This window comes from Olea europaea, unplaced genomic scaffold (assembly GCF_002742605.1).
Source record: "Olea europaea var. sylvestris unplaced genomic scaffold, O_europaea_v1 scaffold2013, whole genome shotgun sequence".
In the NCBI taxonomy this organism is placed as follows: Eukaryota; Viridiplantae; Streptophyta; class Magnoliopsida; order Lamiales; family Oleaceae; genus Olea; species Olea europaea.
The window spans coordinates 33,993-49,056 of NW_019238017.1; the positions used below are offsets into that span (position 1 = coordinate 33,993).

At 34.9% G+C, this 15,064-nt stretch overlaps 1 protein-coding gene across 1 annotated transcript; it reads left to right on the top strand.

The window, feature by feature from the left end:
- The first annotated feature begins 322 nt into the window (after positions 1-322).
- On the top strand, positions 323-11,437 carry LOC111379637. Its single transcript, XM_023003057.1, has 11 exons — positions 323-426; positions 500-703; positions 2,927-2,986; positions 3,085-3,124; positions 5,893-6,071; positions 6,177-6,215; positions 6,343-6,429; positions 6,535-6,595; positions 8,263-8,387; positions 10,815-10,906; positions 11,215-11,437. Exons 2-11 carry the CDS (start codon positions 656-658, stop codon positions 11,327-11,329), a joined length of 846 nt encoding a protein of 281 aa, XP_022858825.1. The 5' UTR covers positions 323-426; positions 500-655; the 3' UTR covers positions 11,330-11,437.
- The last annotated feature ends 3,627 nt before the right edge of the window (positions 11,438-15,064 follow it).

Sequence of the window (15,064 nt, forward strand, 5' to 3'; positions counted from 1 at the left end):
GGGTTTGGAAGGATTGGTTAGGGCTGGAGATGGGTCGGTTGGGGCCCCTTTTTAATTTAATGAATTAATTATGAAATTATTTAATTTTGTAATTAGAAAGTTACTATTTTCCCTTTATAGGAATATTAAAAATGCTGTCAACCTCTATTTTTTGTGTCAATTAACGGTAAATTGGATGTTTTCCATCATTTGGGACTTCATCTGCAATGTTTGAAAAGGTTAGAAGTGATGATAGCAATAAATCAAAGATTGGAGAAAAGTCTGCGAACATTTAAAAGGTTTGGGGGTTATCCCAAAAATTATTGTAGAGCTGTTTCTAAGAGGTGCAACGTTTACAAGAAGGCTCCATCCAATAGGATATAGCCATGTCAGTATATTGCTGATGTAGATTCCGACCAGCGCTCGACATCGATTGCTTTGACGTCGGTAAATCCGTAACCTCTTTCCGTGTTTGTTATTTTTAATGAAAATATCGACACTGACAAATTTGGGATCGCAGTGAAATTTTGCATAGTACTGCAGACCAACAAAAAATCACTCACTTTCTATCAATATTTCGACGCCTACAGCTATTTCAACATTCAATTAGAACTGAAAAAAAAAGGGTATTACTTTGATCTGCAAATTTTGAGCTCCGATCCCCCTTTTTGTCAGAATGGCGGCTCCTTTCTTTTCCGCACCTTTTCAACCCTTTGTCTATCAGGTACTTTATATATATGATTCCAGTTCAAATTCATTTTAGGGTTTTCGATTTTTTTATTTCCCTGTTCCATGATATGGTAATGATTCCCTGTGAATTTTGTGATTTTGGGCAAATGCATAATATAGATGATGGCTATATCACTAGTGTTGTAGCTTCTGCTTTAATTCTGTATGTGTGGATATGATTGTTGATTGTGTGCAGGATCAAATAGTGACATGCCATTTAAGCTTAGTAACGGCATTGTGATGGTAGTTAAGTGGTTGCATTTAGTATATGTGGGAAAGTGAACTTGATGGGAAGAAAACGAATATAATTATTGGTGGGAGAAAAATGTTCTGATCACTCACTACACGCAATAAATTGATTTAAGGGAGGTGCCGGAGATGAGCTCAAGTCATAAATTTGCAGCTGGTTAGAATCCATGTCTCATCCATGCACCTAAAGAAAGCATGGACGTGCTGGCATGACGACATGTTTAAGAGTTGGGACGACACGCATGTTTATTTATAGAATTACTCTATTTTCCTCTATTTTTGGTCATGACAACTTTCAGGGGAAGATAACTACCTTTTCCAATACATGTAAACTTTCTGCTTTGAACCCCAATCTTTAGAGCACAATTTCAATAGTACAATTCAGGGTGCTCTTGGAGAAATAGTGTCCATTTCAGAGACAGAAGTCTGTTACTTAGGATAAAATTTTTTAATGCCATTTCTTAAATAGCGCCTGAGTATTCCCCAACTCACACCTTAACTGTGAGCTTCATTAAGAGGGAAGAGCCTCGAAGCTCACACTTTTTTTTTTTGCTACTTAGTGTGGTCACGCCTCAGGCACTTCAAATGTACGCTCCATTTGTCTTTCCCCTTCTGAGTTCTAGACTTCTAGTATATGCAATTTGATCTGGGTTCTACCATATTGATTACAGATCATGCAAATAAGATACCAATAACAATATCCAATGTAGGAAATGAGGATTGATAATAGATCTGTCCCATAACAACGTTCACAGTCCTGGTTGTCCAATTTACATGTATCTGATTAAACGTTCCACTATATCTGTTTCCTAGTTTATCAGGGTCATCTTTGATAAATTTGGAAAAAAGAGCTACTCATTCCAATTCGTTAAAATGGGACTCTGGGAAGATTAGTATCGTCTAATATCCTTTTGAGTGGGGTAGCATGTCAAGCATGCTTATAGGTAATTAGAAACTGAGAGCATTGATGAGGCATAGACCAAATTCATTTCTTTCTTTGGTGTATCACAAGAGATTATTGCATAGTTTACATCAATCTTTTTTTTTTTTATCGGTAAATGTGAATATATTGATCAAAAATGTACCATGTACAAATACACCGGGCATACCCGGGCGAGACAATGTCCAAAATCAAATACAAGTACACCGGGCATACCCGGGCGAATCAATGTCCATAAACATAAACAACTACTCCGGGCATACCCGGGCAAACGTAAGGGGCAAATAATAATGAAATATTCCGGGCCTAGCCAGGAGATACAAACAAGTGGAGTACATAAAAACTCAATGTCCCAATGCTAAAGACTCGAAATGGATCAAGACATCCGGATACGAGGTGAACATAACCTTGTATACGTGTGTCTTGATCCGTCTTACAATGCTATCCAAGTCGGGATTGAGATCTTCAAAAATCTTCCTATTCCGTGTCAACCAAATATAGTAAACCGTGGTGGCAAGAGCAATCCTCTTCACTTTACTTTGCCATGTTGTTTCACGAGCCTCCTTTTTCAACCATTTTAAAGCACTAGCAATAGTTGACATAGATCTCCTAATGCCAAGCCTACTCCTAACATTCCCCCATAATGAAGAAGTGAAGGAACATTTAAAGAAAAGATGCTCACAAGTCTCCTCCGAATGAGCACAAAAAACACAATTCATATCGATGTCCAAGAAGTGCAACTTATCCTTAGTTAAGAGTTTAGATTGAACTCCTAACCAAAGCAAGAAAGAGTGCTTCGGGGTGATACACGGCTTCCATATTTCAGCTCCCCAAGTTTTGAAAGAACCTTTAGGCCTGAAGAAGTCATAAGCAATTTTTGTACTGAATTCTATGACCAGATGTCTTTTCTTTTCTGGACTGGGCATCTTGCATTTTTGTGTTCATTTGGGAGTTATATGAGGAGATGCTTTGGTTATATATAGGTATCATTCTTTTTCAATGACATTAGTTTTTTGGTTTTTGTTGTAGAGCCCACAAGACGCTGTGACTCCTTTTCAGATTTTAGGTAGTGAAGCTCAGATTGTTCAGGTACTTTCATTCAATGAATTAACTTTTTTATTTTGGTTGCAAGAGGGAATTCTATGTTGCACCTAATTGATGTTTTGCTCTCCTTTTTTCCTTTCTAGATAATGTTGAAGCCACAGGAGAAGGTGGTTGCGAAGCCTGGTAAGATATCATTGCAACTATATACTGGTTGACACTGATGATTAAAACTTTGCCTTGATTGACTTTTGTTGATTGCCTATTTCACTTAAAGTAAACCGAGATTTTTACCTGGAAAACTGCAAGCCTTCTACGCCTGTTCCCCCTTTCCTCTTATAGTAGGAGGGTGCTTGTCTATTTTTGGGCGTTCTCAAGTTTTGGCTTCCTAAAAGCAAGTTTTGACTATATATGTGCTTCAAATTTTTTTGGTATTTTTTCCTTTGCAAACATGAGAGATCAGCTAATTCTACCTTGTTTACACAATAACAAAGGGGAATAAAACATAGATAATCTCCAGCGAAAGCAACTTATACTCTCTGGCATCAATTCAAAATTCAAAATGAGACTGAATATTATTCAATCTCAAGTTGTTTGTCAATTTGCCCATCCAAAAGTTTCATTTGTTACTTAATGCCACAATAATTTCCACAATTCTAAATATGCCCTTTATTTTTATAACTGTGACTTATATGCTCCTTCCTACTGAATTTTTTGTAATAACTAGTTGACCAAGATGTACCAACTTCTTCAACATGTTCCAATCTTTAATAAGAATACCACCATCTGGCCCGAAATGGTTACCAAGTTTCATCTTAATTTGAGGGCTTCTTTCACATTTGCAATCCTAGTTATATTGAAGAACAAAATACCCTGAAATTTCTAAGGTAATAGCTTCTCCTGCTGCTACTACCTAGGCTAAAATATCTTCAAATAGCAAGTTCACTAGCCTTTAATGTCTTCTCCCCTTACCAAAACTCTGAGTATTTGTCCTTGATGAAAAATTTACATTTGAAAGGTCCTTAGTTTTCTACTCCTTAAGTTTACCTAGTATTTTCAAAAGTTCTTGAGGTGTCCGCAATAGGTGTGACTTGTGTGAGGAATTTATTAGGAGTCTAAAACCTAGCTCTTTAAAATCTGTTCGTCATGACTTACGTTGTGCTCATGAGGCTCATGCTTCGAGGCATAAGTATATAGATGGCACCTAGTCCTGGGCACACGCTCCTTAATCTTTCTCTTTCTGTTATGTTTTACCCCTCTCAATTTTTAGGGTTTTTTTTTTTTTTTCTAACCTAGAATTATTGATTTTAATTATTTTAAACCCAATCCAAAGAAAGCAACTGAAAATTAAAGAAGAAAAAAGGAAAGTTTTTTGTGTGCCATGGCCCTCTGGTTGTACAATTGAAGTGTGATCTGTTCCCAAGTGACACTAAAACTTTTAGGCAACAAATGACAGGTGATAGGAGATCTATCATATGTAACTTTCTTCTTGTTGATGCATCTGCATTTCTGTTTTGTTTCTTCTTTTTCTTTTTCTCCCTTCTAAAGTCAAGGCAAGTAAAAAACTAAATAGGTGTTCATTTGTTTCATTTGTTTTAGTCTTTAAATTTATTCGTGGATTGTACTACTATAATAACTTAATATTTGCTATTTCATTAATCCTTATTATGTTTCAATTTGTGAAATAGACTTAATCTTTGAAATGTTTTATCATGGATTTCTTAGATGTTATAGTTCATCGTAAGTATAATTTGTACAAATTTTTGAATTATTTATTGGTTTGTATTGAGGTTTACGCCTCCCTATTTAGCATAGTTAGACATTGTGTTTATCTAACCCACATATCACACTCTTTTCTTCAATCTCTAGGTATTCATAAATTTTGTCATAGGCTATTGATTTCACCTCTTTAGTAGCCGTTTGGCTTCCTTTCTTGCCCGTATATCCTTTTCAAGATCAGTTTCATTCCTAGTAATTCACCACCTCTTGTAGTGCTCATTCTGTCCTGACTATGCTTTAACATAATTATTATCTATCATTTCTCCATGATGGAATTTCGACCTTTTGTCAATTATTGACAGATTGTTCAGAATTTGGAAGAGTGTTTTCTTTTCTTTCTTTTTTATTGGGAGTGGAGGTGGGGGTACTCCTGGGAACAGTTATAGTTAAAACTCAATGGGCTTTGTACCTCAAAGGATTGTACCATGTATCTATTTTTTCTCGATCTCTTTTTTAATATTCTTTATGCAGTCAAACATCCCATTCCCACTTACATTTAGCAGAATGTCCAAATCCCAATTAGATGCTCAAAATTCCTCATCTTCAAATCAGGTATCCTGTTGTCCTTTCTGGGTCTCTCCATTAAACATTGCAGTCTATCATAGTCCTTTTCACTGTTGATTGGTTGCAAAGTACAACTTTAGAGGGGGCCAGGCCAAAGCACCGCCAAAGGCAACTTTGACTGACTTCAGGGGACATTTTATACACAACATGGAGTTATCTCCTCTCTAACAAATCCAGATTCCAATCCTCACAAGCAACAAAGTTAAAAGTTAATGGTAAAACGAACTATCAACATGAAGGAGACCCAACACTTTTCTATGGATAAGGCATTAAGAGCTTCATCTTCTTATTATGACAAGCACAAATAAGCTGAACATAAAGTTTCTATAGTTTGGCTCATTAATGAAGTTTGTCTAATTTCAAGTTTAGCTAAGTCTTGTGTTTCAACTATGATATGCCTACTTTTTTAATTTTTAATTTTTAGTTTTAATTTTTTTTTTTTTGAAAAGTAATCAACTATTATATGTCTAAATTGGGGTTATAATTCCAGTATTGACCTTAGATCATCTGACCTCATAATAGTTTTGATTGATCTTCTTTCAATCCTTTTTTTTGGCAACATCAATTGACAATTCTTTTTCGACGTTGTTCCGTGCATAAATATTTTATAGGTTCAATGTGCTACATGTCTGAATTTATCCAAATGGAAAATGTTTATGCACCCGAAAATGAAGCCGGAGTGTGGCAGTGGCTTTTTGGAAAGAGTGTGACAAGCATAGTTCTACACAACACAGGTTCAACTGATGGATTTGTGGGAATTGCTGCACCCACTCTAGCAAGAATTCTCCCGGTTTGCAGTTTTGTCCCCTACTATTGGTTTATTAAGCAATTCCATCGTAGTACATAATTCCAAAAGTTCCTGATTTTATGCTAGTCGCTTGCATTTTTTGTGCAGATTGATTTGGCAATATTTGGCGGTCAAATGTTATGCCAGGTATAGGTCATTGGTGAATAACATGCTCAACATTTGAGAATTTTTTCTTGTTTCTTCCCACTTCTCCCCTTTTCCTGTAAGCCATCATTTTCTGGATAGATTATGACTTTTCTAATATTATTTGTAGCCAGATGCGTTTCTTTGCTCAATTCATGATGTCAAAGTCAACAACAGCATTGATCAGAGGGCACGCAATGTTCTTAATAATGTTGAGGTGAGATTAGGAGATGCACCTTTTGTACGCTAAGCTCATTGGTTATATGTATTGTGGTATAAATGTAGTGGGCCATATTTGATTGTAAATTAATTATATTTGCAGGGATTCTTGAGGCAGAAAATATCTGGCCAAGGCCTTGCATTTTTAGTTGGTGGTGGATCTGGTATGTTTTGTTTACTAAATGTAACTCATAATAACATAGGACAATCCAGTTATAAATAAGATATAAACAGTAATAGTCCCAAAATTTTCTCTACTTCTTAACTACACATTCTTCAAAAAATACTATTAATATTTGCATTTTTAAAAATTTTAAGGATGTCAAACATGGTCATATTCTTAGATTAGGTGACGCATGAGATTAATTTGACAATGAACACGAAAAGGAATGAGAAAAAAGGGGGTCAAACAGGAGAAGAATTGAGGGCAAGAGGAAATTAAATTTTATTTATATATTCAATGGTATTTATTACAACGAATAAGCCATCAATATACAGAGCAGCAACTAATCTAAAATCAAGCGAATTTCTAATAAACTATAACTTTATCGAATTATTAAAATTATCTAATTTAATTAAATCAAATATACTTTGAATAAAAGTTCATTTTAAAACCATAATTCACTTGTAACTCTATCTATATCATTTCTTTTCGACTAAGAGAACTCGAGTCTGGCAAGGTAGACTAAAACTTTATACTCCAAGGAGGTCGATCATTTGTCTTACCAAGTGTCTGAACTGAACCTTTGACAACAACATATTGCTCAACCCATACCAAGGGTGGACAATCTATCTTATGAATTAAATATCGAAATTGATCATATGACAACAATTGAATCAGCAAATCATCCTCAAAAATATGATATAATCAAAGGAAATGATCTATCCTTTTAATCAAGTAGCAACATTTAACTACAAAAAGCAACACCTTATGTAACTCATCCTCAAAAACTTCAATTAATTGTGCAGAATGATGAGCACAAGGGACTAGTATTATAGGTTATTTTGCAGAAAAATATGATTGCAACATCAAATGCTCAAATGGCCCCAATAAGAAAACAATTATGCCATATTGAAAATATAACTTTCATTCAGATATAATAAACAATCAAATAGATTATCTTTATGCGAAGGATCCAAACTTTTCTTAATGTATTTAGGGAACCGAATGAAAGAGACCCACAATAAACAGGAACAAAAAATTTATGGTTCCACCACCCCACTCCCATCATCAAAACCCAAAATGAAGATAGTTAAGTGATTACAGTAAGATCTGAAATGAGAGAGTCAGTTATAAAATTGATGTTGGTATCAATAAACTTTCAAAGGCCTGTAGTTATTCAGAAACAAAATCCTGTCCTGCATGTAGTTTAGGTGCTCATGAGTTCAGTGACAGAAAAGAGAAATGCACTGCTTGGTAAAACTTGCATTTGACTCGTGACTCAATTACTAAGTAGAATAGTAGGCATAAAGATCATATTTTAATGAAGATGAAATTTTTCAAAATATAGTTTGATTTATGATGAACTTAACATTTTCATTTAAGGTCTTGATTTGGTCAAACAATAATTGTTGTTCTCTTGATCAAAAGGCTTATATATTAGTAAGGACTTTGTGAGGCCTTGATTTGGTCAAATAATAATTGGTGTTTCTTTGATTGAAAGGTGGATAAACTAATGAGATAATGGTACCCATCAATTATATATTCAAATAATGGGAAAAAATAAGTCAACTTTGCTAGGTCACTCTGATTCACATTGTGGTCATTTTCTAGCTTAATCATATAACACCTATAGTGATGATTTTTCTTTGCTATCTTTTGTTTTGTTAGTTGTACAGAAAAATCTCGAAGTCGGTGAATTACTTGCTGTTGATGTGTCCAACATTGTTGCATTATCAGCATCAGTCAATGTGCAAATCAAATATAATGGTCCCATGAGAAGGGTGGTATTTGGGGTGAGTTGTCCTTTCGTTATTTTCCCTCCAGAAATAATTGTTTTAGTTGATTTGATTTGCCTGTTGTGACTTGCAACCTACACATTTTGATTGCTTATTAGTTTATAACTATTTCACGGGCATCCTTCCATTTGTAAATTCTAGTTTTAGTTGTATGTCAAACTTTGTAAATGATGCATCAGGTCATGGTCAGCCCATGAAATATGCTTTGAAGGTGCTAATAATTCGGTCTGTTGTGTTGGGATTTGGGTTATATGATTAGGAGAGGTATCTGGACTTCCCTCAAGTTTGAATGAAAATTTTCAATTCTGGTCAGGGAAAAACAAAGAATTATAAGGCTGATTTTATTCGTTCATAGAGGCCTAAATGAGAAGTGCAATATAGTATGTTTTAAAGAATATCTTATGGATATTCGTTAAGTAAAGATTTATTTATCAAATAGGCAAGTCCTATGCTGTACCGATACGGATACAGGTATCGTGTTGAATACACCGACACCCGATTTTTAAAAAAACTATTGACATGACACGTTGATTAAATTCGTTAAAATTCTTAATTTATATGGTATAAATTAATTTTATACTAGTTAATTTTTTTAATTGAAATCTTTTAAATATGAATGCATATTTGTTATCTAATAACTTTGAATCAAAATATATAATATTTCTAATAAAAAAGGAAAAAATGATCATGACAGAGTGTTCAAAGAGTATCGGTATCTGACATGTGTTCGACACGGATATACTATCCTAATTGAAATGTCTTTGCAACAGAGGGCAAGCCCATTTGGGCTGTTCTTGGTTTCTTTTAATAGGTGAAGGGGTGTGGGATTGGGGGTAATATTGTTTGGGTTGACTTTAAATATACTCTGTTTTGGAAGTCTGGGTACACGTTTAAATGTGCATATTAAAAACACGATGCATCGTACACATTTTAATGTGTCTAATTAGAAGTGTAAAGGAAAAAACTTGATGCATCACACTCCTAGCTTGAAGTTGCATCATAAGATTCGAAAGGTGCAAACCTCCCCAAATATCTGTAGAACTGTTCAGGTAGCTTCCATTCTGTGGTTTTCGACAATTAATTGTACCCTAAAACAGAGATCTACCTCGCTTGATATACATTTGGCTTCCTAATGCTGTAAATACTTTTGAGAGAAGTGAAGCATATCTGTGATTTGGGTTCTCCGTCACCTCTCCTTTTGCGGGCTGTAGACTGCTGTGATATTGATTAGCATGAACCAAAGATGACAGCTTTAGCCTCTGTTTGGAAAATTTTATAAATCCATTTATGCTCGGTCAAACTTCATTTTGAACCACACATTCAAATGGGACCAACCAATAATTTCCACTTATCCACCACTCATTTCCTTCATTTATAAATTCTTCCCATATGGAGGCTTGGAGTTGTATTTCAAGAAGAATTTGAGTCGTATCCACATCACAATAATAATCACATTAAGTTAAACGATAGTGAGCTTGGTTGAAAAATAGTGCTAATATGTTGGATTTGTCTTTTAGGATAACGAGCTTCAGCTTCATACATGATTGTGTGACACCTTCTTACTGTAGCTGCTGGAATTTATTGCACTTATTTTGCCTTTTCCTCGAATTGAATATGCTTTCTGGAATCCTTTCCAATGCCCAATTTTATTTTTCCTACAGTATTTGCGCATTTTTGGTTAGGAGAGGGAGAGCTGTGACCAAAAGCCTAGAATCCATTCAGTGCCCAAATTTATTTATCCTATGTAGTATTGCATATTTTTGGTTGGTAGAGGGAGAATTAGGTCAAAACTAATGCGACCTACGGTGGTTGTTTATTCAATTAGAGAAAAATGCTGTAGCCAGCCCCAAGGTTATTGACAATAAATTTCTCCTTTGTTGTTTTTGTTAACACAAATTTAGCAGCTTCGTTGTTTGCCAAGCGGTGCATGCCTCTGTGTCTCTGGTAGATCTTAGTTATTGGGCTCTCAGGAGCTAAAAGAACTGCCAAGCATTTGGAACTTCAATCTAGCAGTGTGACTATGGAGACTCCCTATCAAAAGCCATGATATTTTACTTGTCCATATTCCGTGGTCTTCTTGCATTTCTTTTACTCGTATATATGTTCAACTTGCCTGTTATTTATATCGATTTTGTCCACATAATTTGTTGTTTAGTTTTAATCTTGCAAAAAAGTTGTATATGCCGTCTTTGGCTTCTTTCCATCATCTTCCCGTAAAACTATAATACAACAAAATTAATGCTCAACACGAACTATTTATTTTTCAATTTTTTATCTGATGTCGTCTTCACTCATTTGCTATCCGTCGGACTCAAAATAATTTAACATCCGTTGATATTGCAAGTTTCTCAAACCATTTCTAATGTCATATGATACTCTCTTTAAGTTTTGTAATAGTACTTTAACTATTTTTCTGACCTGCAGGGAGACAATCTAGTGACTGCTGTCCTAACTGGACCTGGTATTGTCTTCATCCAAAGTATGGCCTTCCATCGCCTTTCTCAGCGTGTTGCAAGGTAACCTCCCGTACCCATACTGGAGCATGTTTGGCTATGCTTAAAAAGTTCGCTCATAAGTTTTAAAATTTTCTATTGCTCAAAGTTGAACCAGATAAAGTAGTTTAATGAATAAACACTCTTCTCTATATTGAAGTAGAAAAAGTTAAGCTCTCCGAACATGTTTTGAGAAGAACTTACTTGCAGCTTTTACAATTTTTAAGCTTAGCTAATCATGCTCTTGTTCTTGGAATCAGCTGTATTTTATTGTTCTGTTCGTATATTAATACCTTGTAAGTTCGCTAAAATGGCTAATTTCTATATTACAGGGCTGTTACGTCTCCAAATATGAGAGAGAATCCGAAATTCTTCCTTCAGATAGCAATCTTCTTATTCATAGCTTATGTTATCGTCTTGTCATCACTAATCTTGACCGATCTATGATATTATTTTCACTGTTTTTTTTCCCTGTTTAAAGAATGGATATAATTATTTTCCCTTTTTCGCAATTTTCTTTATTTCAATAAAGACTTATACTTGGAATTATAGATATTACAGTAAAATCATTCTAAATTAATATCCCACCATTGAGTATTAATTTAGGGGGTTTATTAATTTGAAGTGTTTTTACATTGTAAATATTATTTTGTATTTAAAAATGCGGCTGCTTAATGTTTCACATACTTTAAACTCTTTCAAGGCTCTATAACATTTGGAGCACGTACAGAAAATGTTTATAAATGGTGTAATTTATAAATAAATAGAAATGGATGGTAGATAAATAGGTAATACTCGTGAATTTAGGGTGCGTGTGGTAGCTGTTAAGATTAGGAGGGATGGAATTAAAGGAAATAGGATTAGCAGATTATTCTATTAGAGTGTGTTTAATTGACATGAAAAATATCACCTAGAAAAGAAAATGTTTTTCATTTTTTGTGGAAAATAAAAACTACCCCTACCCAAGGAAAATGTTTTCCTTAAAAACAAGAAAAATTAGGTATATTTTCAAAAGTTGGAAAATGTTTTCCATGGAAAAAAATAGCAATCAAACACTTCAACGAGGAATTTGGGTGGAAAATTGATATTTTCCATGGAAAGTAAATGTAATTAAACACACCCTAAGTGTTTCATGCTATACTGTAATAGAAAACGTGCAAGTGATGAAAGGAAATTTTAATTGATATTTATTTGTGGGGTACTTAAGATGTGTAAATGAAAAGTGATTTGAGTTTATAAATGGGGGAAAAATTTACAGGTCATGTGTTAAGTATGGACAATTCAATTTTCAAATTTTAAGTTTCAAAATTAAAAAATCAGGTATTTATTAATTTTTAATTAAATATATTATGACCATAATTATGCAATTCATGGTTATAGATTCATACTTATAGGCCACAACGTCACATATTAGTAAATTAATTTGTCACAAATTATTTCATCGACCACAAATCAAAACATTATATATCATAATTCACTTGTCGATCGCAAATTTTCAAATTAATTACTTACAAATTATTTTTCAATCACATATTAGCAAATTTTTAAGTCACAATTAAATACTTGATCATAGATTACCAAATAATTGGTAACATACACCAAATAGTGGATAACATACCATCGTCACTGCAATTAAAACCACTTGTGACCACCTTCACCGCGTCACTACCATAATAGCACCAATACCACAACACCACTACCAACAAAAGACACCATCACTAGATCCAATTCACTACCAACCAGAGACGGATATAGGGGGGGATGGTTGGGCTGTAGCCCCCTCCCAGGTCCAAGAGTTTTTTTTAAGGTATTTTTTATTTTTTTTGGGTAAAAAATCAGTTTTTTATGTGTAAAATTTTTTTTTTCCACGTAGTAGCTCGGTTTGAAATTTTGTAATCCGATCGTGAATCCAATCCTGGATCCGTCCCTGCTACCAACAAAAATCACCACCACCACCAGTATTAGATCTCCAGCGACGAACCGCCTCTACCCACATATAAACTATATAATAGGTCACAAATGCAGATCCATTCTAACAAAAACGCACCATCGCCGCAACCATTTTGTAACCCGCCAACTGTTAGATTAATTTAATACTTTAAATTATTGGATCTTTCATGTTAAATCATCGAGAAATATAAGAATTAAAACGGAAGCATACCTGAATCTGACATGGTTAATGCAATATGAATTTCGTGGTATGATCTTCCAAATCTACACGCAGTCTCCTTTTCCTCTCCTTTATATGGGAATGCAGTTTGTCCTAATTTTCGGCCCATCATAGAATTAGGACTTGGGCCCGGTCTCTACGCATATGTAAACCCATACTTTAATTGGATACATTAAAGCCCAAAATCGAAACCTTATTAGATCACTTTAATCGGGCTCGACCGAATTCGATAGCCTATAATTTAACACACAATTATTTGCACATACAAGCCCATCTTTAATTAAAAATTCTTACAATCTCCCACTTGGGTTATATGTGTCACCTTATAATTGTGCATTAAACATAACCTTATGAGTACTCAGAATTTTGCTATCATTACCGAATGTATCCCCAAACAATCCTGTCCATCAATCATATCAACATAGGATCAAAGCGGCTTTTGCTACTTTCACGTAGCTAAACCCATCAATGGTCACGTATATCAATATAACCGAATGACATGGACCAAGCATGGATGTGTAGCATGGAAATTACATGTAATGTGATCTGTAACATGCCTATTTCCAACTGGTCCACCTTAATACCTTAGTGAGATCATTTTAAACAAGTTCAGAGATAATTAACCAAATAACTTTATAACTGAAAGTAACTTTAACTTTAAACCGTAACCAAAATAACAGTACATGTGTCCAATATGAAAAGCAAAAATGCAAACTCCCACTGAAACTAGATATCCTCAAGAGACATTATACCCATATGAGCAGTGTGCTCATGAAAGACCTTGGGTATCAATCCCTTAGTAAGCGGATCCGCAACCATGGAGTTTGTCCCAATATGCTCTATTGACACCTGTCCACTCTGAACTCTTTCTTTAACAGCAAGGAACTTGATCTCTATGTGTTTTGACTTTGTCGAGCTCCTGTTGTTATTAGAATACAACACTGCTAATTTATTGTCACAAAATATCTTAAGTGGTCTTTCTATAGTGTCCACAATGCGCAGCCCAGTGACAAAATTACGCAGCCATATTCCATGATTTGATGCCTCATAACACGCTATAAACTCCGCTGCCGTGGTGAAAGTAGCTATGAGTGTCTGCTTAGCACTCTTCCAAGAAATAGCACCTCCAGCAAGCAGGTAAATATAGCCTGAAGTGGATCTCCTACTATCTTGGCATCCCGCGAAATCGGAATCAGAATAACCGATGATCTCCAACTGATCCGATCTCCTGTATGTAAGCATGTAGTCTTTTGTTCTCTGTAAATACCGCATGACCCGTTTGGCTGCTTTCCAATGATCCATTCCCGGGTTACTTAAATATCTCCCTAGCATCCCAACAATGTACGCTATATCCGGAGGCGTACAAACCTGAGTATACATCAGACTCCCTATAGCTGAGGAATAAGGAATCTTCTGCATTTCTTTAATTTCTAAGTCATTTTTAGGGCACTGACTTAAGCTGAACTTGTCACCTTTAGCCACAGGAGTATCACATGGTTTACAATCTTGCATGTCATATCTTTTCAGTACCCTTTCGATATAGCTCTTTTGTGATAATTCAAGAATACCTCGAGAACGATCTCGGTGTATCTGAATTCCTAATACAAAAGAGGCATCACCAAGATCTTTCATCTCAAAATTCTTTGCTAGAAATCTCTTGGTTTCGTGCAATAAGCCTATATTGTTGCTGGCAAGCAATATGTCATCGACATATAAAACCAGAAAAATATACTTGCTCCCACTGAACTTGTGGTATATACAATCATCAACCAAATTCATCTCAAAACCAAATGAGATGATCACCTGATGAAACTTGTAATACCATTGACGAGATGCCTGTTTGAGTCCATAGATGGATTTCTTTAATTTACAAACCATTTGCTTTGCATCGTCCGATACAAAGTTTTCTGGTTGTACCATATAAATTGTTTCATCAATGTCACCATTGAGAAACGCTGTCTTAACATCCATCTGATGTAGCTCAAGATCGAAATGCGCTACCAATGCCATTA